This window comes from Schistocerca cancellata, chromosome 10 (genome assembly GCF_023864275.1).
Source record: "Schistocerca cancellata isolate TAMUIC-IGC-003103 chromosome 10, iqSchCanc2.1, whole genome shotgun sequence".
Lineage (NCBI taxonomy): Eukaryota > Metazoa > Arthropoda > Insecta > Orthoptera > Acrididae > Schistocerca > Schistocerca cancellata.
The window spans coordinates 113,798,294-113,822,782 of NC_064635.1; the positions used below are offsets into that span (position 1 = coordinate 113,798,294).

At 43.4% G+C, this 24,489-nt stretch overlaps 1 protein-coding gene across 1 annotated transcript in view; it reads right to left on the bottom strand.

Moving 5' to 3' along the window:
• LOC126106466 (ADP-dependent glucokinase) overlaps positions 1–24,489 on the bottom strand; it is an 85,342-nt gene that overhangs the window by 56,752 nt on the left and 4,101 nt on the right. Inside the window, exon 2 of the mRNA XM_049912750.1 lies at positions 6,008–6,198. Coding sequence (XP_049768707.1) covers positions 6,008–6,198 — 191 coding nt within the window. The remainder of the gene's footprint in view (positions 1–6,007; positions 6,199–24,489) is intronic.

Below are 24,489 nucleotides of genomic sequence, written 5' to 3' on the forward strand. Positions count from 1 at the left end.
ACCTTAAGGTTGTTGCGTATCCCACAGGCAGCAAAGGTAAAAGTAGGTCCACGAAGATAGGGGCCCACTTGCTTCAGCAAGCATTACACAACGGCACTTTCCTCAGCAAGCATTACACAATTGTGTATAGGAGGTTCCTCAGAGAGTGCCAGTTAACAAATCTTCTGTTCATCAGTCAATCATCCCATTGGCATGTGGCACACTTGGCAGTATAGGCTTTTTTTTTTTTAAAAAAAAAAAAAAAAAAACATACATTTGTATCATACTTGCGATCCACATGGTTAAGTTGAGATCCCCACTACCCGAGACGAGAGACGTTCCGCTACCAGTCAACAGGGGTTGGGGTGGGGTGGGGGGGGGGGGGGGGGTTTGCTAAAGTACACATTAGACACTACAGGCACAATGAACTGACAGTGCCAGCCCATTGCCAGTACAGGGCTCCGAATTCACCAGACCTGTATGCAACCAATGAAGGCAGAGATCCCTGAGGCGCTCACCATTTGGCACAGCCCACAAGACGTGGCTTATCAAAATCCTTGGACAAGCAAGCATTACCTCCACCTCCTACTTGAACAAGTAAGCTAACAAACCAAATGGAAGCAACAACACTGATTTTAGGTAGGCAGCTGCAGAAGAGAAGAACAAGTGGCTTATGTTAATGTGTTGCTCCTGTGCACATTATAGTCTGATTTTGGGAATGTGTGATAATGTCAGATCAGACATGCTCTTAAATGGATGACACCTCCTGATGTAAAAAACTAACTGCCTGCATTTTGTGCACAGTCCTTTCTCCACTTTTTTGCATCTGCTTCATATTGATGCTTGTTATCAATATGTATTAGTACTTTTGCATTTACTTATGTTCATACAGTTATTATGAATTTGAAATAATCATCTTCAGAAAAGCACGAAATCCATGTTAGGTTCGGTTGCAAAGCAGAGCAGCACACAGGCATATTTAAAGGAGATTTAAAAGTAGACTAAGCTATCGGATTTTGACTAATCTTCTTTTAAAGTTACTTTAAATATACCCGGCTGCAGTTCAAAGCCCCTCTATGTAATGGGAATCAATCTACCCTGTTTTACTGCCGTTATTTAGTCAAGTCAACAAAAGAAAATCTGGGGAAAAATTATGTAGTCACAAATTTTTGTACAGTGGTAAGAGTGAGTGTCATGGGGATGGAGGTGGAAGGGAAGAGGCATTTTTTTTTTTTTTTTGTTTTTCTTGATTAACTCAAAAATCACAGCTTCTAGCAAAAACTAGTTCCTGGTACAAAATTAATCTACTTTATTTTCCCATAAAAAAAGTTCTTTTAATTTTTTTCTCTAGTAGTAACAGTTTTTGCATTGCAAGCAATGGAAAAATCACAGATTATTAAAAATAATGATTTAATGGTATAAAATTAATTTTTGTGCACTTCCCTCCATCATAGGTCTGCAAACTGAACAGCGAGCACATGACTCCCCACTGTCTACCCCACTGTGTCACAAGAAGCAAGCACAGGGTGTTTCACAAAGTTATACTGACCCTCCATAGCACACCTTGCTACTGGCGACCCAGCCTATGGACATAGTGCTAACACTACATGGAATACAGATATGAGGTACTAATAATACTACAGTAAGACACACAGATGGACAGAACCTATGTAAATCTCTGCACACAGTTTTACACTACTAGAAGTAAAATTCAATCTTGTCATCTCGTACAGCAGGTACAGCATTCTTCCAGGATTGGCAACTTCCCCCACCATGAGTGTTGCTCGCTTTTCATTTTGCAGACAGACTACCTCCTCAGCATTTCCAGTCCAGTTCTCTTACGTGACTAGACAAAGCAACCTCACTGCTCTCATATTTATACAACCGAGGTATCTTCATTTCATTAAATTAGTACTTATTTGCAGGTGTTAAGTGAACTTTTATATAAAATATGTTGATATAAACAAGGGCTACAAAGTGTATAACTTGTAAGTGTAATGTTGTCGGTGACCTTTGAAGTAGTGGTGGGAAAGGGATTGTACCTCAATACTGTCTATCGTTGACAGCATATTGTAAAACCATATAACTGTGTTGTACTGCATAGTGAATTAATGAATGAACAGGAAGTCACTGCACTTCTCGCAAAATTAATCATGTTACTTGTAGACTGCATAAACCTCTTCCATTCAGAACTGTCACTTGCAGGGTGGGCTGCACTGAGGTGAGCCACTCACCAGTCATCCACAGAATATCTTTCACGGTAGGTGTGAATTTATCTGCTGGAATGGGACTGACCAAGTCTAGAACAGTAATCTGCTGTAATACATTGCTTGACTTATGTTGAAATATCAGATGTTCCATAACATCTAGGTGACCCACTTTTGTTGCAGAGAAGGAGACAATTCAAGCCTCTTGGCCTCTTCAGATGTTGGGAGACCTCAGGATGGTGTAAAGCATTTGATATCCCTTGTGCTGTGGAAAGTATTCCAGCTAATGGGAACAATGAAATCATCACTTCCAAATAAATACTGACATCATGTTAGCAATTTGGTCCTACTTACAACTTAGCCAACTATTTGGCGTCCATTCTCAGTCCCCAAGTTAATGACTAGTACTTCGAACAAATTGACAGAGTGGCTACAAGGAGTCCATTGCACTTGAGACAGGCTCTTCAATGTGGTAGACAGCTTCAGCTGTTTAACTATTTTATGCAGTAGATCACTTAAAAACTGCAAATAATTACTCATCTCATCATCACAAGTTGTCATGCTCACTGCTGAGAGTTGTGACCCCATGAACCAAACATCTCCATACCAGATGGTTACTAGGTCCTCTTAAAGCCTGCTGAAGAGACCTATTGGAGATCACCTTTATTTGAACTATCCACCTACTTGCTGCTCTTCCCCCTATCTTCCCTTGTACAGTTATTTTCTCTATATTTTCTCCATTTCTTCTCACAATATGACCAGCAAACTAGAAATTTTTTTGTTGATGTGAGAAAAAAAAAGGCATCTGAAGATAGTGAGTCGTTCAGCAATGGACACATCTCTTGTTCTTTAGGGCCATTTCATGTGCAGCATCCTGTGCCACTATCATAGTTAAACAGCATCAATATGCTTTGCCTAAGGTAAACAAGTAAGGAGTTCCTCTTCAGCACATTTTTAGCAATTTGGTCCTACTTACAACTTAGCCAAGTATTTGGCGTCCATTCTCAGTACCCAAGTTAATGACAAGTACTTTGAACAAATTGACGGAGTTGCTACAAGGAGTCCATTACCCCCATAGTCGCCAGTTTGTTTATGGAAGATTTTGAGGACATGGCACTGAAGATGGCGTTCTTAAAACCAACTTGTTTCTGGAGATTCATCGATGATATATTTACGGTATGCCCACATGGGAGGGATACTCTGGATTACTTCCTAGATCATTTTAACTGTCTGCATCCCAATATTAAGTTCACGATGGATATTGAAAAGGATTGAAAACTCCCATTTTTATATGTCTTTGTCTACAGGAGGGATGATGGGACATGAAGACAAAGTGTTTATCGTAAGCCCATGCACACAAACCGATATCGTGATGCAACAAGTTGTCATCCATCATACCAATGCAACAGGGTCCTACGTACATTGGTAAAAAGAGCTTATGCCATCTCTGATGCAGATAGTTTGACACAAGAACTGGATCATCTAAAAGCTGTGTTCAAGCAGAATAGTTATATTGACAATCAGATCCATCATGCTCTACAGGTTAGACCTTCGCGGCAACACAAAAAAGATACAAGCAAATTGGTGGCATTCCTAACTTTAGCAGGGAGCATATTTTCAAAAATAGGAAGAATTTTAAAGAATTTGAGGTTAAAAGTGTATTCCACCCGCCAGCTAAGACCAGAACTCTGCCGGGCTCAGTAAAGGGTGATTTGGGTTTGAGGACGCTATTCCCTGCTATTGTGGGAAAGCCTATATTGGACAAACAGTTCATACCGTTCAGGATCGTTGCATGGAGCATCATCGCCACACGCATTTATTTCAGCCAGAAAAAACTGCAGTGGCGGAACATTGTCTTACTGAAGGACATAAAATGTTGTAAAATGAGATACGAGTGGTTGCCCCAGCATTGCTGATTTGGGACTGTGTAGTGAAAGAAGCCATTGAAATCCAGCTATCTGACAATATTATAAACGGAGATAAAGGGTATCCTTAGAGTGGGAACCCTGTTCTGTTTGACATTAAGAAACAATGGTCCTTGCTTCGGTCATCAAAAACTGTCAACAGTGTTTGATGTCTATTGTTTCCATGAGTTTTCACCACCTGTGTACTGTTGTGCCTGTCACTAGAGGGCAGTTATGTTGGCGCATGCACAGTGGACCCACGGTCGACATACAAATAAGCTGCAGCGGCAGGTTTGATTTCAGTTACAGCGAGGTAGTGCGGCGGCCTACTCAGCTGAAGATGGCAGCCAGGTGGACCGCCGACCTATTGTGTCCACATGACAATATGTTCCGATTGTAGATCCAACATGAATACACCCAGTAGTTGCTTCTTGTGATATAGTGGGGTAGAGAGAGTATGGAATCATGTGCTCCCTCCTTAGTTTGCATATCTATAATGGAGAGTATGGCACGACCACATCCTGGTGACCCACTTTCTCTCACACTTTTATTCATCATCCACCACCACCCTCCAAACTGCCACACCCCCAAAACAAAGTGTATACCTTAATATGGCTTTAATGCACTTAGGCATGGAACACACATTTAATAGTTGTTCTTAACCCACTCCATTTACCAATAAACATTAATTTTATACCAGTAAAACAATATAATACTCTCTGATATTTCCATCTCCTGCAACACAGAAACTACTGTATTAGTTCAAGAGAAATAAGACCTTATTTGTAGGACATTTAATGTAGCTTAATTTTGTACTGGGAAACATTTTCTATAAAAACCACGATTTTCATACTATTCCAGAAAGATCTAAAAAAGTAACCTCTAAATCAGCCCCATGTTTATGTCCCAACGGTAGGAATTTTTAATATGTTGTTCACGACACTCCATCCTACCACTGTAGAAAAATTTGTGGCTACTCAGTGTTTCTCCTCTATGCAACCTTTTTTGGTCTTCCTTGACTGGATTGCATCACAGACTTCCCATTGTTAGGATGGGAAGGGATAGTTGTATTTTATGAACAAGCTTAAGATAAAGCTGGCTGAAGATTGCTATGGACTGTCCAAGAATTGTTGTTGTTGTTGTTTTCAGTCCAGAGACTTGTTTGCTGCAGCTCTCCATGCTACTCTATCCTGTGCTAGCTTCTTCATTTCCCAGTACCTACTGCAACCTACATCCTTCTGAGTCTGTTTAGTGTACTCATCTCTTGGTCTCCCTCTACGATTTTTACCCTCCACGCTGCCCTCCAATACGAAGTTGGTGATCCCTTGATGCCTCAGAATATGCCCTATCAACCTATCCCTGCTTCTACTCAAGTTGTGCCACAAAATTCTCTTCTCTCCAATCCTATTCAATACCTCCTCATTAGTTATGTGATCTACCCATCTAATCTTCAGCATGTCCAAGAATTATGTTAATTAATTCCCTGTATGTTCATGACTATATGCCTGAGCTAGAGTGTTATTTTTCTTGCCTATTTACACTTTTTACACTCTTAACTGTTAGGAACTTAGGGCTGTTGTCACATTACAAAATAATGTTTAGGATTACTGTGATTGACAGAACTCATCTTATTAACATAACACTGGCTGCTCGAAATCAGCAGCTACTGTGCTTCCTTAATTCTAACGTTTGTTCACAACACGACATCTATGTGCTCTTAAAGGTAAGTTGGTGGATGAACTCTTGAAAACTTTTATGAAATCGGTTTATCAGGGTACAAACAATACACAAGAGAAAATGAAACCATAATGCCAAGCTAGAACAGAGACTGTGTGTGTGTGTGTGTGTGTGTGTGTGAGTGAGTGAGAGAGAGAGAGAGAGAGAGCGCAAATCCAAACTGGCTACATGTAATCTTACCTTTTACATCTTCAGGCAGACTACGCATGAGAGATAGAGACATGCGTGCTGCCAGGACAACTTCACAACCTTCATAGTAGAATCTAGAGGCCATGACAGGCGCATTGCCTCCCAGGGCATAGCGTGTGCCCTCCAGAGCTGAGGCTGCCTGCACCAACTCCTCAAACAGTGATGCATTTGAAACAAATCGTCTGTTACATGAAAGAGAAAAAATAGCCCTTTCAGTTTTCAACCAACAACCACATAATGTACATGAGAGATTTCCATATACAGCAGTATTTGATCAAGCACAAGCACAAGCACACACGCACACACACACACACACACACACACACACACACACACACTGTATCATGCCATGCCAATGTTAACAAGAAATAAATATTAATTATTACACAGTGTGAACGAGGTACAGAAATAAGGATATTTCATATGTGCAATAGCATTATTCTTGTGAAGCAAAATGTTTCTAATGAATGCAAATAAAGCACCGATAAATGATAATGAATTAAGTGGAATAATGTTATTACCAACTACAGGTCATGAAGTCAGTAGGTTCCAAATCTAAAAAATAAAATGTCAGCACACTTCCACGAAGTGTGCTGAAACAATGTACACAGATTACACAAGCTACCTTAATGTACATAATAAATGAGTCCATCACATGAGGTAACTTTCCTGAGTATTTAAAAGTAACAAAGAGTTGTGCCTCTGTTACAGAAAACTAATGCAGAAAACAGAGTTCTCAGAAATAATACTGTAGAAACAATTCCAAAAGACAGATAAATGAATTACTTCAACAAATACAACCTTCTAAATGAATCACAGTTTGGTTTCTGAAGTCTTAGAAGAACAGAATCAGCCATAGCAGAATACAGCAAAAGTGGTATTAGATACACTTCACAAGGATGAGAGTTTCACACATTTTTAGTAGTAGTTCTCCCGGGTAGCATGTTAGTATCATCCAATTCCTGATAAACATAAACTTATGAGGGGGAAAAATTATTTTTGCTGACCATAATATTATAATGATTGAGAAAACAAGAGAACTTCTTGCAGAGAAAGCAAATGAAACCTCCAGGGAAGATGATAAAAGCTGCTGAGTAGTATAGGACAAGGAAAATGCTGGAAGCAATTCACCATGAGGGTATTAGGCAATCAACATGGGCATATCGTATGAGTCCAGTTACTAGCCTGCGTGCAAGGCTCCACTGTATCTTCGACGTCTCCTCCTGACAGTACACCAAGTGTACTGCGCTTTGTCCATTCCTAAATCGTTAGCATCCATCTCTGGTTCACAGCTGCCACTGGAAAATCTGTTCCATCACCATCCACGGGCAAGAAGGCCATTTGGAATCTGTGTGAGAGAGCCTTGAGTTACTGCAGTTGAGTGCCATTAAGATCCAAAGCCAGGGGTGGAGTAGGGGATCTCCTTTGCTACTAAAGATTCCCACATTATTTTTCAAATTGATTGCTTACAGGAAGGATTGTACTCCAGACTATATTTTCAAAATTAAATTTAATGAGATTTTACGTCGTCACCTGGATTTTTGTTACTCTTATACAGATGGGTCTAAGCAGGAGGATTTTATTAGCTGTTCTGTCATGTTTCCCAACTCAAAAACAGGTAACAGCTTGTAAATCAGGCATTTAGCCTTTCTGAACAACCATCTCGGAGGCTTCCTTTCAGACTCTGCTCTGTCTGGCAGATGGATCCACATAGGACAGTGGACGTGACCATGATGATCCTTGTCCACTTTCCCTTGAGCAGTGTCTGCAAGGGCAGGCAAGCAGAACGAGAGGTCCATGAAACCATAGCAGTGCTAAAATGCTTAGCTTGAACCATGTTCATCAAAATGATGCCTGTAGTTCATGTCAGATCCTCAAGTAACCAACCCCCAGGGCAAGTGGTGTTAGATCCTTATAGAAAACTGTGTGCATTAGAGTCCCCTAAAAGGAGGAAGGGATGGGGTAGTTCATCAAGAAAATGTGTGAGAATCTCACTGTCAACAGGTTTATGAGGTGGTGGATATGCAGAGCACACCTCGACAGTAACATCGGCCACTATCCAAACAGGGATCACTTCTAGTACAGGTAAGGAAGGGATGTGTTCTTGACGAACACTGCTACCCCCCTTCGTCCTTTCACCACCAATAATGTTGTCTTTTCTGTAGAGGCAATAGCTTCAAAGTACGGGTGTGTTGGTCTGTTTAAAATGAGTCTTTTGGATACAAGGGCAAAAAGGTGTGTCCTGTATGAGGAGTCTCAATTCCTCCATGTAAGTCCTGTATCCATTAATATTCCACTGGAGTATGGGGGCACTGGGGAGATGAGGCACGCTGAGACAGAGGGCAGTGGAGGAGCTGCCTGCATCCAGTGACTTCCTGTCTTTCAGATGTGAAAATTTGGAACCTTCCTTGCTAGCTGCTTTTCTGGCCTTCCTTTTCTCCCTCAATTTTTTCTTGAAATTCAGATCACTTCTGCATTTTATATCAAAATATACACAATAACCACGAAATAATGTCCTCCAAATACCAGACACAAATCCAATCACTGCCTTTGAAACCACTTTCTTTCTTAAACGCAAATTATATTCCTTCCTCTCACTCCACCACCACACATCCCCGACGCAAACTTCTCAGGCTGTCCACTGCACCAGCAACAGTTGTTAATCTGCCATGCAGATTCAATACAGGTCCTACTCAGCAAAACTAGCACACTGCACATTACACTATATGAGCAGGTCTTTAATAAGAATCCTAACTGGAACAATTACATACACTTGCCACAAAGAAATCAAACAGGGTGAACATAACTCAGTAATGCAGCAAACAATGGCTGCCTTATACAGTAGGATCAGCTAGCTTACATCTGTGACAGCTAAAATAAAATTACTACTGGCCAAAGCTTTCTGACTATCAGCCTCATTATGAAATTCTTTTCATCATTACATCCTCACTGTTAGTCCACCACAGACTTTTCATCCTTTACACCACCAGAAATTTTAATTTTATCATGTGAGAATATCTGCCCATCAGTTATGCATAATAAAAATAACTCCAATAATTGCTGCACAAACAGCTCAGAGCATGACCATTTAACTAGACTTAGACTGAATATAAATGAGAAGACGACAGTTCAAATCCCCAATCCAGCTATCCCAGGTTTAGGTTTCGCTGTTTTCCCTAAATCACTTAAATACCAGGATGATCCCTTTGAAAAAGGGCATGACCGATTTTATTCTCCATCCTTCCCTAATCTGAGGTTATGCTCCATCTCTAAAGACCTAGCTGCTGATGGGACGTAAAAACACTAAACTTCCCTCTTTCCCTCCTCCTCCTGTCTAAACTGAACATAAAAACAACAGCATTTGCAGCTAAGGAGTAAAACTGTTCAATAAATTGTCCACGGAGATGAAAGACATAACAAAACAAACTTATTTAAAGGGCAATGAAAAAGTATTCTATATCTTAAGCAATACAGTGAAGGATTCCTTAAACAATATATATCATCAAGGTTTTTTTAACGTGTGGCTAGGGCCTCCAGGTGGGTAGACCTTTCGCCTGATGCAAGCCTTTTGATTTGACGCCACTTCGGCGACTTGCGTGTCAATGAGGATGAGATGATGATGATTTGGACATCACAACACCCAATCCCTGAGCGGAGAAAATCTCCAACCCAGCCGGGAATCAAACCCGGGCCCCTTCGCATGACATTCTGTTGCGCTAACCACTCAGCTGCCGGGGCGGGTTTGGTAAAAGAAAAGTAATAGATAAATAACAATAATTATCATAAAACATCTTTACAATTTCACAACACACTTCTTAACTAAGTTTTTTTTTTTTTTTTTTTTTTTTAATTTTCTTTTCTGGAAACCTTACTCCAAAGAACTATCACCCGATCCATTTTCTGAGTTCAACATCCTTTTCATTACGAAGAGATGCTAACTCAATTCTGCATGCAAGAAATAGGAAGCTGCACAACACAAAACGAAAGCAAATGATAGTCATTATGGCCCGATGTCACCTAATGTGTTTAGTGTTACACTGTAAAACAATACACCTGTAGCGTGTGCAGTGATCAGTATGGATAAGCAAATGAGCAGTGTAACACCAATGTTTTACATTATTTAATAACTTTTTTTCGAAACAATATTCTACACTTGGGGTAAGCCAAACAATGTTGCACTGTTTTAAGCAGACAGGTCTTTTATTCCGAATGATGGAGGCTCCTACCTCCACCTAAGCACGCCAAGTTCCATTTTCCATGGTTTTCACAAATCTCTTCAGGCAAGTGTCATGATGGTTCCTACTATAAGGCCACAGTAGACTACCTGTCCAAAGTTTGACATACTAGACCTGCAAGTGTGTAAATGCCAGTATATATTAGGTTTCATGCTTGATCTTATACTGTAATACAATAACATGTCCGGCACATTTGTAAAAGTGATCCATGGGTGAATGGAACCACCCCCACCCCCACCACCACCACCACCACCACCACCACCACCACCACCACTGCCTGCCCAGTTAGCCTTGCGGTCTAACGCACTGCTTTCTGGGCAGGAAGCCGTGCCGGTCCCCGACACAAATACACCCAGTGGATTAGTGTCGAGGTCTGGTGTGCCAGCCAGTCTGGGGATGGTTTTTAAGGCGATTTTCCACCTGCCTCAGCAAATGCAGGCTGCTTCCCCTTATTCTGCCTCAGTTACACTATGTCGGCAATTGCTGCACAAACACTTTCTCCACGTACGCATACACATAATTACTCTACCATGCAAACATTGGGGTTACACTAGTCTGTTGCGATACGCTCCCGTGAAGGGGGGCAGGGAGGGGATACATGTATCTATATATAGTTAAATTTTGAACATTTGTAAAGTGAAATTTCCTGGTTGATTAAAACTGTGTACCGATCTAGCTCAATCTAAGGACCTTTGCCATTTGTGGGCAAGTGCTCTGCCAACTGAGCTCTCCAAGCATGATTCACAACCCATCACCAGAGCTTTACTTCAGCCAGTAATTTGTCTCCTACCTCCCACACTACACAAAGGCAAAGGTGCTGGGTGCAAGTCTCAGTCCGGCTCACAGTTTTAATCTGCCAGGATGTTTCATATCAGTGCACACTTTCCTACAGAGTGAAAATCTCATTCTGGAAACATGCCCCAGGCTGTGGCTACGTCAAGTCTCCACAATATTCTTTCTTCCAGAAGCATTAGTCTTGCAAGTTATGCAAGAGAACTTCTATGAAGTTTGGAAGGTAGGAGACAAGGTGCTGGCAGAAATAAAGTGGTGAGGAGAGGTTGTGAGTCGTGTTTGGATAGCTCAGTCAGCAGAACACTTGTCCGCAAAGGCAAAGTTCCCACGTTCGAGTCTTAGTCCGGCACACAGTTTTAATCTGCCAGGAATTTTCATATCAGCACACACTTCACTGCAGAGTGAAAATTACATTTTGTATTTGTAAGGTGTTATATATATATATATATATATCTCTAAAAACAAAGATGATGTGACTTACCAAATGAAAGTGCTGGCAGGTCGACAGACACACAAACGAACACAAACATACACACAAAATTCAAGCTTTCGCAACAAACTGTTGCCTCATCAGGAAAGAGGGAAGGAGAGGGAAAGACGAAAGGATGTGGGTTTTAAGGGAGAGGGTAAGGAGTCATTCCAGTCCCAGGAGCGGAAAGACTTACCTTAGGGGGAAAAAAGGACGGGTACACACTCGCGCACACACACACATATCCATCCACACATATACAGACACAAGCAGACATCTTTAAATATGTCTGCTTGTGTCTGTATATGTGTGGATGGATATGTGTGTGTGTGCGAGTGTGTACCCGTCCTTTTTTCCCCCTAAGGTAAGTCTTTCCGCTCCCGGGACTGGAATGACTCCTTACCCTCTCCCTTAAAACCCACATCCTTTCGTCTTTCCCTCTCCTTCCCTCTTTCCTGATGAGGCAACAGTTTGTTGCGAAAGCTTGAATTTTGTGTGTATGTTTATGTTCGTTTGTGTGTCTGTCGACCTGCCAGCACTTTCATTTGGTAAGTCACATCATCTTTGTTTTTAGATATATTTTTCCTTCATGGAATGTTTCCTTCTATTATAACCATTATATATATATATATATATATTACACAAAGAAAAAAAGATATACAGATGTGAGTTTGTAATCCCATACCTATCACCTTTTACACAATAGCTGCAGTAATAGAAATTCTTCTATGGAATAGGAGCTGTCAAACAGAGAAATTTTCTCTTGTTCGTTCTTTAATTATAAAATACTTTGGAACTCAAAAAATAAGTTTCCTACTCTTAAAGTGATGGAAATTTTCTTTGATAGAAACAGACAACATTTAAAACAGTACTAGTACATATTAACCAATATAACTTTCGAGAAAGATGATTGTTGTAATGTGTTAAACTGGCATTTCTTTTGTACCTCCACGAAGAAAGGAGCTTTTCATGTTTATGAAAGCTAGACAAGCTCTCATTACTGACAGCACATCTTATCTACAATGTGCAAAATCCATAACTCCTAAAGTAAATATAATAGCAGTCCCTTGTAAAGCCATGATGACAAGTTAAAGCAATGTTGGAGCAATACTAGATACCTTCCAAACACTCACCAACCCAAAGCGTGTACCCACATTATTGGGAAATGTACAGCTAAAATAGGTTTTTTGTCTGGGGAAGTTGGCACACTCTTCCATTTAAACATACTGCAGACCAGAATGTTCCAGAAGAAATGCTCATAAATTCTTTCATAACCAGCTGCAATGACGAAAACTATTCACTGTCTTTTCGTCAGTAGGTTATTGTTAAACTTTAACCTGAATGATGATATCTACATAAATTCGCTGGAGAAGTTGTCAGTGAAGACAACGGGAAAAAAAGCATTTAAATTTCTTACGAGAGAAAAGTTCTTTACATAAGCCTATTATAGATTCCAGGGAAAGGTTAACTTTTACTGAAATGAAATTAAACTTCGTAAACTAAATTTGTTGTCCATTATCTAAACGATCTTCACTTATGCATAAATGTGTTACTACTCATTGATTTAACACTGATGGGTATGACAAAATCATTTGTGCACTGTTACACAGTTATTAAACGTAATAGTTTTCAGCAGTGTTTCGTGCTGTTTGTGGCGAAATAATGATTTAATAAACTTTCGAAAATGTTCGCTCGCTGCGTTTTTTATAGTTTTCTGTGCGTTGAAGTTGTTTAGTAAACTTCGTGCTTTAGTTTTCAGCTGACGTTTCTTATTGTTTTTAGTGAAATATTTCAGTAAAATTTTCATTCAGTGTTTTTTCACTGAGTGTTACAGTGGCCACTTGAAAGTTTGGTTTTAGCTAATAATTTTGTGAAGTTTTGGTATTGGTACTAGCTGTGGTGTAGTAGAATTAATACAAGTAGTTGCTTTCCAAGCAGACAGAAAATTTCAAGACCGCTATTGTTAGTTCTATAAATAGTTCTACTGGTGTAACTTAGGTAATGTAGACACATAGTCCGTCCGTCCCCCCCCCCCCCCCCAGTAACTGTAAAATTTTACCACAAGGAGAAGTGTGGGCTCTGTCATAGTTAGTATTTTCATTGGGGGGGAGGGGAGTGCAGTGGGGTAGCCAGTGGGCATTCTAGTGACACCCCCTCCTGGGAGTGCAGAATCTGTAGTAGAAATAAGTTCATAGAGGAGCATGAACATAAGATCTGTGCCCTACAGGTGCAGCTACAACGCGCAAAGTAGGAACTAGATAGGTTGAGGAGGGTCAAGGGATGGTGTGGAATGGGAACTGGCAGTTGACAAGAAGGCAGCTACGATTAGTATTACTCAGAAAGTTATTACTTTGCATATATGCAATAGATCTGACCAACTGTCAGGGTTGAGTGGAGAGGAATCTCTTGGTAGCTGTATATGTAGGGAACATGCAGCAGTCCTCAGCAGTTAGGAAGCCCAGGTCAGTTGCAAAGTCTAACAGAAAGGAGGAGGTTCTGCTGCTTGGTAGTTCACACGGTAGATGTGTGGGCCAGCAGTTGCAGGAAGTGTTGGGGAGTGAGTACCAGGTCACCAGCATTGTGAAGCCTAGTGCAGGGTTGGCTCAGGTGACTGACAGCTTAGGGGAGTAATGTAGCAATTTTCCGAAGGAGGATCAGGTAGTTAGTTGGTTGGTTTGAAGTTTAAAGGGACCAAACTACGTGGTCATCAGTCCCTTGCTCCATTGAACTAAGTCCATGGGATAAAATGGAAAACATACAAGAGACACCACAGGAGTTCGAGAGGGACAAAAAGAAAAAAACACAAAGCTGAACACACCTGGGACAACAGAAGACAAGAAAAGCACAGACATACAAGAAACAGGCAGAAGAGCTTAAAACAGTAGAGCAGATGACCTGGGCTGCCTGATCACAAGGATAAAAAAGGATGAGCCAGCCACTCTGCAACACATTAAAATCTCTGACCTAAAAGTACTAGGATAGAAAGCACAGGGAGACAAAAGACAGGAAATAAAACCGAAGAATAAAAACCAGCATCACATAGAAAATGTACAACCAAGTTAGCTGTGGAGGCATCGTCTCCTAAAATAGAAGGAAGGGAGTCAGGGAGATTAAAATTCCGTCTTAGAGTGGCGAGATGTGGACAGTCCACGAAAAGGTGGACCACTGTCAAACGTGAACCGCAGTAACAACATGGTGGGGCCTCACACCAAAGAAGATAGCCACGCGTCAGCCAAGTGTGGCCGATGCGAAGTTGGCAGAGGACCAAAGAGTCCCTGCAAGAAGCCCACAGAGAAGACTTCCAATCATTTGTGCTCTGCTTGATGGCGGGGAGTTTATTGGGCGTAACTAAGCTGTACCTTTCAGCATCGCAAATCAAGAGAACTTTGGGGCATAACACCGATCGGAGGTCAGGTTTGGGTATTCCAATCTCCAGAAGCGGCTTACGAGTGGCCCCTTTGGCCAGTCTGTCAACGAGCTCATTTCCCAGGATTCTGACATGCCCCGGGGTCCATACAAAGATCGACCAGATCGTTCGAGGGCATAAACCGACTCCTGGATAGAAGCTACCACAGGATGGCGTGGGTAGCACTGATCAATGGCCTGTAAACCACTCAGCGAATCACTGCATACCATGTAGGACACACAGGGGCAGGAACGAATATGCTCAAGGGCACGACAGATGGCCACCAGCTCGGCAGTGAAGACACTGCAGCCATCCAGCAAGGAGCACTGTTCGATATGGGCCGAGTGAGAATAGGCAAAGGATACGCGACCATCAACCAGCGAGCCATCAGTACAGATGACTTCGGAACCCTGGGATTAATCAAGGATCAATAAGAACCGACTGTGGGGTGCCTCAGAAGGAACAGAGTCCTTATGAAAACATGATAGGTCCAGCCATAGTTTCGGCCAAGGCATACACCACGGAGGCATATGTGTATGGACCCCCACGAGAGGCTGGAAAGGAAAGGACTCTAGTTCCAAAAGCAGGGAACAGAGACGTACAGCGATCGTTATCCCTGACTGAGGCCACAGTTACGAGAGATGACCCACAGTGCTCGGGAACAAAAGACGGTAATTTGGATGCTGAGGAGAGCTATGGACATGTGCTGCTTAGTGGGCGAGCAGTTGGCAGCACCTGATGTGTAATGGAAGGACGCTAGGCTCCACTATGAGACTGGCCACAGGACTCGTTCGAAAAGTGCCTGTCGCTAGACGAACCCGGCAGTGGTGCACAGGATCAAGCAGCTTCAATGCTGAGGGCACTGACGATCCATACACTTCACTCCCATAGTCGAGTTGTGACTGAACTAGGGCTTTGTAGAGCCGCAGCAATGCAGAGCAATCTGCCCCCCCCCCCCCCCAAATGGTGTTGCTCAGGCAGCGGAGGGCGTTAAGATGCCATCAGCACTTTTCCTTAAGCTGACGAACGTGGGGGAGCCATATTAGTCAGGTGTCAAAAACCAGTCCTAAAAAGTGATACGTTTCGGCTACCCATAGTAGATGGCCATCACGAAAAAGGGCAGGGTCAGGGTGGATTGTACGTCGCCGACAGAAGTGTAAAACGCAGGTCTTGTCGGCAGAGAAGTGAAACCCATGGTCCAGAGCCCATTACTACGCTTTCTGAATGGCTCCCTGTAGTCAGCGTTAAGCGACACCAATACTTGAGGAACTGAAATAAAGGTAGAAATCGTCAGCGTATAAGGAGGGCGACACTGACGGCCCTACAGCTGCTGCTAAGCCATTTATAGCCACTAAAAACAGTGGAACGCTCAATACAGAGCCCTGCAGGACCCCATTCTCTCGGATATGGGAGGAGCTAAAGGAGCCTCCCACTTGAACACGAAAGGTACGTAGGGAGAGAAAGTTCCGAATAAAAATCTGGAGTGAGCCACGGAGACCCCACTCATGCAGCGTGGCAAGGCTGTGGTGTTGCCAGGTCATGTCGTAGGCCCTCCATAAATCAAAAAAGACGGCTACCAGATGTTGGCACCTGGAAAATGCCGTTCGGACGGTAGACTCAAGGCACACCTAATTATCTGTCGTTGAGCGGCCTCGGCGGAAACCACTCTGGGATGGAGCCAGAAGGCCCCGAGACTCCAGAAGCCACCTCCGGCTCACTATTTGTTCAAGTAGTTTGCACAGAACGTTGGTGAGGCTAATGGGGCGGTAGCTGTCCAACGCTGCAGGTTTCTTCCCAGGTTTCAACACTTGGACGATGATGCTGTCTTTGCCACTGGAATGGAAACACTCCCTCACTCCAGATGCGATTCAAGATATACAAAATCTGACACAGACAGATGTTTGACAAATTGGCAGTGAATTCGGTCAGGACATGGAGCTGTGTCAGGACAACAGGTAAGGGCACTGAGGAATTCTCACTCAGTAAAAGTAGCATTGTATGGCTCAGGGTGGCACAAGTGCTGTTGTTCTGTTCGCTCTTTCAATGAACGAAAAGCCAGGTGACAATTTGTAGATGCAGAACACCTAGCAAAATGCTCAGCGATTTCACCGGAGTCAGTGCACACTGCCCCATTTACTGAAATCCCAGGCACCCCCAACGGTGTCGGGTAACCATAAAAGTGGCGAATCTGACTCCACACCTGAGAGGCAGGTGTACAAGAACCAATAAACGTATCTCTTCCAGCACTCGTGCTTCTGTCTTTGTATTAGGTAGCGGGCACGGGCATGGAGCTGTTAAAAAAAAAAAAAAAGATTCTCCAACGATGGATGCTGCTTATTTTGTTGTTGGAGGGCCTGTCTACAATCTCTGATGGCCTTAGCGATGTCTGGCAACCACCAAGGCACAGTTTTACGCCGAGGGCACCCGGAAGAAAGAGGAACCGCGCATTCTGCAGTTGATATGATCTATGCAGTGACCTGCTCGACCACTACATTAATAGCGCCATGTGCTGGAGTGTCAACAGTCACAGCAGATGTGAAAGACAGCCAAACAGCCCTATTAAGGGCCCATCGCGACAGACATCTCGAAGTGTGATGCTGGGGCAGTGACATAAGATCGGAAAGTGGTCACTACCACACAAGTCATCATGAACCCCCCAGTGGACGGATGGTGAAAGTCCTGGGCTGCAAAATGAGAGGTCAACGGCTGAATAACTGCCATGAGCCACACTGAAGTGTGTGGGGTCTCCTGTATTTAAAAGGCAGAGGTCGAGCTGAGAGAGAAGATTCTCGACAACTCTACCCTCCAGTAACTGTGGTGCCACCCCACAAGGGGTTATGGGCGCTGAAGTCCCCCAACAGTAGGAATGGTGGGGGGAGTTGGGAAATCAGAGCAGCCAATTCATTAAGAGGTACTTCACCATCCAGAGGAAGGTAGACATTACAGACGGTAATATCCGAGGTTGTCCGTATCCTCACAGCAACAGCCTCTAAAGCTGTATGAAGAGACACTGATTCAGAGTAAACAGAGGTAAGGACATAAAGACATACGCCACCTGATGCCCTGTTACAGTCAGTCTGATTTTTATAAAAACCCCTAATAGCCACAAAGGGCAGGGATCTGCATTGTTGGGAACCAGGTTTCTTGAAGGGCAATACAGAGAGCAAGTGTTGAGCTCAAAACCTGTAGTAGTTCAGCCAAGTGGTGGAAAAAACCTCCGCATTTTCACTGGACGATAACGCTTTCATTGCTCTTTGAAGGCATGGAGGGACGGGGAATGCAGGTTACTCCCTAGATTCAGCTGCTGCCACTGGTGGGGGGCTAACTGCTAGGAACATTTTATCTGAAGAATCGGCGAGAGCTAGGTCTTCAGGGACACTAGAAGCTCCGCCTTGTCCTCGTAGGTGGAACTCGTGGATGGTGATGGTGATGGTGGTGGTGGTGGTGGTGGTGGTGGTGTGGGGACCACTGGAACTTCTATCGGTAGAATGGGTTGTTTCTTCTTCTTTGTCTTCGGTTTGTCCTCCCGCCGCTCTTTCAGAGCTTGCTGGGAGGGCTTTCTGGAAACAGCATCAGGTAAGGACGAAGAGTGGGAAGCCCGTCGACCTGCAGCTTGTGGCTCCTTGAGCCACTGGCTAACTTCCGCTTTCACACGGTGTGGGGCCTTGGAGGGTAGAGCCCCAAGGGACCCCGTACTTGGGAGAGGGGCCGAAGAAGGGGGTCACTCCTTCGGCTCAGATGTGGGGTCCGGCGGCCCCAATGGTTGGGAGGGCGTTGCACCCGAAGATGGAGGTGCGGGGCAACAGTGAGCTTCAGGGGGCAGGTGTGGTCTTGTGAGCCAAAGGGCCACCCACAAGTGGCGTCACTGAGGAATGGGAAACATGCGGTCACAACAGCATATGAAGAGTCCATACGGACTGGGTTTAACCATTCAAACTTTTTCTTAGCCTCTGTGTAGGTCATTCAATCCAGGGTCTTTTATTCCATTATTTTTTGTTCCTTCTGGAAAACTGGGCACTCCGGGGAGCAAGGGGAGTGACGTCCCCCACAGATGACACAAATGGGAGGGGAAGCGCATGGAGCGTCAGGATGAGAAGGACGTCCACAATCGCTGCATATAATACTGGAATTACAGTTGGAAGACATATGTCCAAACTTTCAGCTCTTGAAACACAGCATAGGGGTAGGACAGCATATGGTTGGACATCGCACCAGTGCACCATCACCTTGACCTTTTTGGGTAAGGTGTCCCACTCGAAAGCCAAGATGAAGGCACCAGTGGGAACCCTATTGTCTTTCGGGCCCCTGTATATGCGCCGGACGAAGTGAACACCTCGTCGCTCGAGGTTGGCGCGCAACTCGTCATTGGACTGCAGAAGGAGGTCTTTGTGAAAGATAAGACCCTGGACCACGATGAGACTCTTATGGGGCGTTAGGGAGACAGGAACATCATCCAGGTGGTCGCAGGTGAGGAGTGTCCTCGACTGAGCAGATGATGCTGTCTGAATTAGGACAGACCCAGAACGCATCTCAGACAAACCGTCCACCTCTCCATATTTGTCTTCTAAATGTCCGACAAAGAACTGAGGCTTCATGGGGGTGAAAGATTCCCCATCAGAACATGTACAAACTAAGAATCGGGGCAAATATGGCTCATGCTGTTCTTTAGCCTGACATTCCTCCCACGATGTCGCCAGGGAGGGGAATGAGTTCAGATCATATTTCCTGGCATTGAACTGATGCTTTCCTCGCTTTGAGACTGCTGGTTGAGGACCAGCGACACATGACAGACTCCACTTCATTGCGGGTCATCCGCCCTGATGCAACCCACTCCAACCAAGGGCCCTCTCTCCACGGGCGCCACCCAGCCACAGCAAGCGCCACCTGGCAGAATGGCCATTGCCGGGAGTCCCAATGCCCCAGGGAGATAGTTATCTACTCCTTGGCATACGTGGAGAGTTAACAGCACAGGCATCAGCAGAGCGATCGCTGTGTTGTCAGGGGGCTACATGAAGACCCCACCACAACGGACTGGCTACCGTGCTGGATATTAGGTAACAAGTAGTCCATTGTCATCGTCAGTGCAGAAAGCGACACTGCACAATGCATGGTGGAAATAGCACCCGGGAAAGTATCCGTGCCCAAGAGATGGAGAGCGGGCGGGACTGCAATGCAATGACGAATAAGCTGGCTAAAGGTCTCAACGCATGATGGACACAATGCACCAAGTAAGGCGCCCTTCCCCAATCGACTCGCTCTTCGGAATAATTTCGAAATATGAAGGTCAAAGCCGAGAGGGCACCATCGCATAAGGGCCAAAACGTTTGAGACTCCTTTTAGTTGCCTCTTACGACAGGTAGGAATACCATGGGCCTACTCTTACCCCCGAACCCGCAGGGGGCGGATCAGATAGTGGGTGGAATGCGGAACAGTCATGATAGGGATGGGGAATATGATGTAGGTGGTTACCTGGCAAAGATAGCTACTCAAACTGGTGGCACTAATGTGCATTTCACGCAACTGTTTCAGCGTCATGATAGGCCTCATCTTAATGCGGCTGTCACGCATGTTAACACGGGGCTGGGGCGCATGCTGATGGCAGAGGGCATGGGTCACATTTCAGTAGTGCCAGCTGGGTCTATCAGTTGATCAGGTTTCACTAGGAATGGACTGCACCTCAATAGGGATGAGAAGGGGAGGCTGGCAAAGCTTATAGGTGACATTGTAGTGGATGATGGTGGGATCACTCGTGGAAAAATTCATGTAGTAGTTGGTGTTAGAGCTGCACCTTTTTTAGATTGAAGTCAGCTGATAAGTAGGCCTGCTTAGAGGAAGTACCTGTAAGTGCTCGACTTCAGAGGATGTCATGTTTCTAAGTAGAGAAGGAATTAGCATATTTAATCAAAATATAAGAGGAATTAAAGATAAAGTTAGTGAATTGCTTATAAATTTTGAATCTGAAATTATTGGTATGTCAGAGCACCACTTAAATAATTTGACAATTCAGAGGCTTCCTTTACCAGGATACAGATTAACTGGCTGTTTTTCAAGGAGTTCCTTGCAGGGTGAAAGAGTGGCTGTTGTTGTTCTGGTCTTCAGTCCTGAGACGATTTGATGCAGCTCTCCATGATACTCTATCCTGTGCAATCTTCTTCATCTCCCAGTACCTACTGCAACCTACATCCTTCTGAATCTGCTTAGTGTATTCATCTCTTGGTCTCCCTCTACGATTTTTACCCTCCACACTGCCCTCCAGTACTAAATTGGTGATCCCTAGATGCCTCAGAACATATCCTATCAACCGATCCCCTCTTCTAGTCAAGTTGTGCCACAAACTCCTCCCCAATCCTATTTAATACCTCCTCATTAGTTATGTGATCTACCCATCCAATCTTCAGCATTCTTCTGTAGCACCACATTTCGAAAGCTTCTATACTCTTCTTGTCCAAACTATTTATCGTCCACATTTCACTTACATACATGGCTACACTCCCTACAAATACTTTCAGAAACGACTTCCTGACACTTAAATCTATACTCGATGTTAACAAATTTCTCTTCTTCAGAAACGCTTTCCTTGCCATTGCCAGTCTACAATTTATATCCTCTCTTCTTCGACCATCATCAGTTATTTTGCTCCCCAAATAGAAAAACTTATTTACTACTTTAAGCATCTCATTTCCTAATCTAATTCCCTCGGCATCACCCCGACTTAATTCGGCTACATTCCATTATCCTCGTTTTGCTTTTGTTGATATTCATCTTCTATCCTCCTTTCACGACACTGTCCATTCCGTTCAACTGCTCTTCCAAGTCCTTTGCTGTCTCTGACAGAATTACAATGTCATCGGCAAACCTCAAAGTTTTATTTCTTCTCCATGGATTTTAATACCTACTCCGAATTTTTCTTTTGTTTCCTTTACTGCTTGCTCAATATACAGATTGAATAACATTGGGGAGAGGTTACAATCCTGTCTCACTCCCTTCCCAACCACTGCTTTCCTTTCATGCCCGCCATCTGGTTTCTGAACAAATTGTAAGTAGCCTTTCGCTCCCAGTACTTTACCGCTGCCACCTTCAGAATTTGAAACAGAGTATTCCAGTCAACATTGTCAAAAGCTTTCTCTAAGTCTACAAATGCTAGGAATGTAGGTTTGCCTTTCCTTAATCTTTCTGCTAAGGTGAGTCGTAAGGTAAGTATTGCCTCACGTGTTCCAATATTTCTACGGAATCCAAAGTGATCTTCCCCGAGGTCCGCTTCTACCAGTTTTTCCATTCGTCTGTAAAGAATTCGCATTAGTATTTTGCAGCTGTGACTTATTAAACTGATAGTTCGGTAATTTTCACATCTGTCAACACCTGCTACTTTCTTTGGGATTGGAATTATTACATTCTTCTTGAAGCCTGAGGGTATTTCGCCTGTCTCATACATCTTGCTCACAAGATGGTAGAGTTTTGTCATGACTGGCTCTCCCAAGGCTGTCAGTAGTTCTAATGGAATTTTGTCTACTCCCGGGGCCTTGTTTCGACTCAGGTCTTTCAGTGCTCTGTCAAACTCTTCACGTAGTATCTTATCTCCAATTTCATCTTCATCTACATGCTCTTCCATTTCCATAACATTGTCCTCAAGTACATCGCCCTTGTATACATCCTCTATATAATCCTTCCACCTTTCTGATTTCCCTCCTTTGCTTAGAACTGGGTTTCCATCTGAGCTCTTGATATTCATACAAGTGGTTCTCTTTTCTCCAAAGGTCTGTTTAATTTTCCTGTAGGCAGCATCTATCTTACCCCTAGTGACATAAGCCATCCCTGCTTAGCCAGTTTGCACTTCCTGTCGATCTCATTTTTGATACGTTTGTATTCCTTTTTGCCTGCTTTATTTAATGCATTTTTATATTTTCTTCTTTCATCAATTAAATTCAATATTTCTTGTTACCCAAGGATTTCTACCAGCCCTCATCTTTTTACCTACTTGATCCTCTGCTGCCTTCACTACTTCATCCCTCAGAGCTACCCATTCTTCTTCTACTGTATTTCTTTCCCCATTCCTGTCAACTTTTCCCTTATACTCTCCCTGAAACTCTGTACAACCTCTGGTTTAGTCAGTTTATCTAGGTCCCATCTCCTTAAATTCCCACCTTTTTGCAGTTTCTTCAGTTTTAATCTACAGTTCCTAACCAATAGATTGTGGTCAGAGTCCACATCTGCCCCTGGAAATGTCTTACAATTTAAAACCTGATTCCTAAATCTCTGTCTTACCATCATATAATCTATCTATAACCTGTCAGTATCTCCAGGCTTCTTCCATGCATACCACCTTCTTTTGTGATTCTTGAACCAAGTGTTAGCTATGATTAAGTTATGCTCTGTGCAAAGTTCTACCAGGCGGCTTCCTCTTTCATTTCTTCCCCCCAATCCATATTCACCTACTATGTTTCCTTCTCTTCCTTTTCCTACTATTGAATTCCAGTTCCCCCCATGACTATTAAATTTTCATATCCTTCACTATCTGAATGATTTATTTTATCTCATCATAAATTTCTTCAATCTCTTCATCATCTGCGAACCTAGTTGGCATATAAACTTGTACTTCTGTGGTAGGTGTGGGCTTTATGCCTATCTTAGCAACTATAATGCGTTCACTATTCTGTTCATAGTAGCTGACCCACACTCCTATTTTTTTATTCATTATTAAACCTACTACCGCATTACCCCTATCTGATTTTGTATTTATAACCCTGCATTCACCTGACCAGAAGTCTTGTTCCTCCTGCTACCGAACTTCACTAATTCCCACTATATTAACTTTAACCTATCCATTTTCCCTTTTTAAATTTTCTAACCTACCTGCCTGATTAAGGGATCTGACATTCCACGCTCCGATCCGTAGAACGCCAGTTTTCTTTCTCCTGATAACGACATCCTCTTGAGTAGTCCCCGCCCGAAGATCCAAATGGGGGACTATTTTACCTCCGGAATATTTAACCCAAGAGGACGTCATAATCATTTAACCATACAGTAAAGCTGCATGCCCTCGGGAAAAATTACAGCTGTAGTTTCCCCCTTGCTTTCAGCCGTTCGCAGTACCAGCACAGCAAGGCCGTTTTGATTAGTGTTACAAGGCCAGATCAGTCAAACATCCAGACTATTGCCCCTGCAACTGCTGAAAAGGCTGCTGCCCCTCTTCAGGAACCACACGTTTGTCTGGCCTCTCAACAGATACCCCTCCGATGTGGTTGCACCTACGGTACGGCCATCTGTATCGCTGAGGCACGCAAGCCTCCCCACCAACGGCAAAGTCCATGGTCATGGGGGGAAAGAGTGGCTATGTAAATTAAAAAAAAGTATTCCATTTGAGTCCATAGATCTATCACGGCACTGTACTGAACAGATATTTAAATGTTGTGCAGGGTCAGCTGAATTTAGTAACACTAAACTTCTAATTGTCATTGTTTATGGGTCACCTAACTCTGACTTCAGAGCATTTCTGCTCAAGCAAGAGAGGGTTCTTGATTCACTTCGTAGGAAATACCAGAAATTAGTTACATGTGGTGACTTCAATATAAAT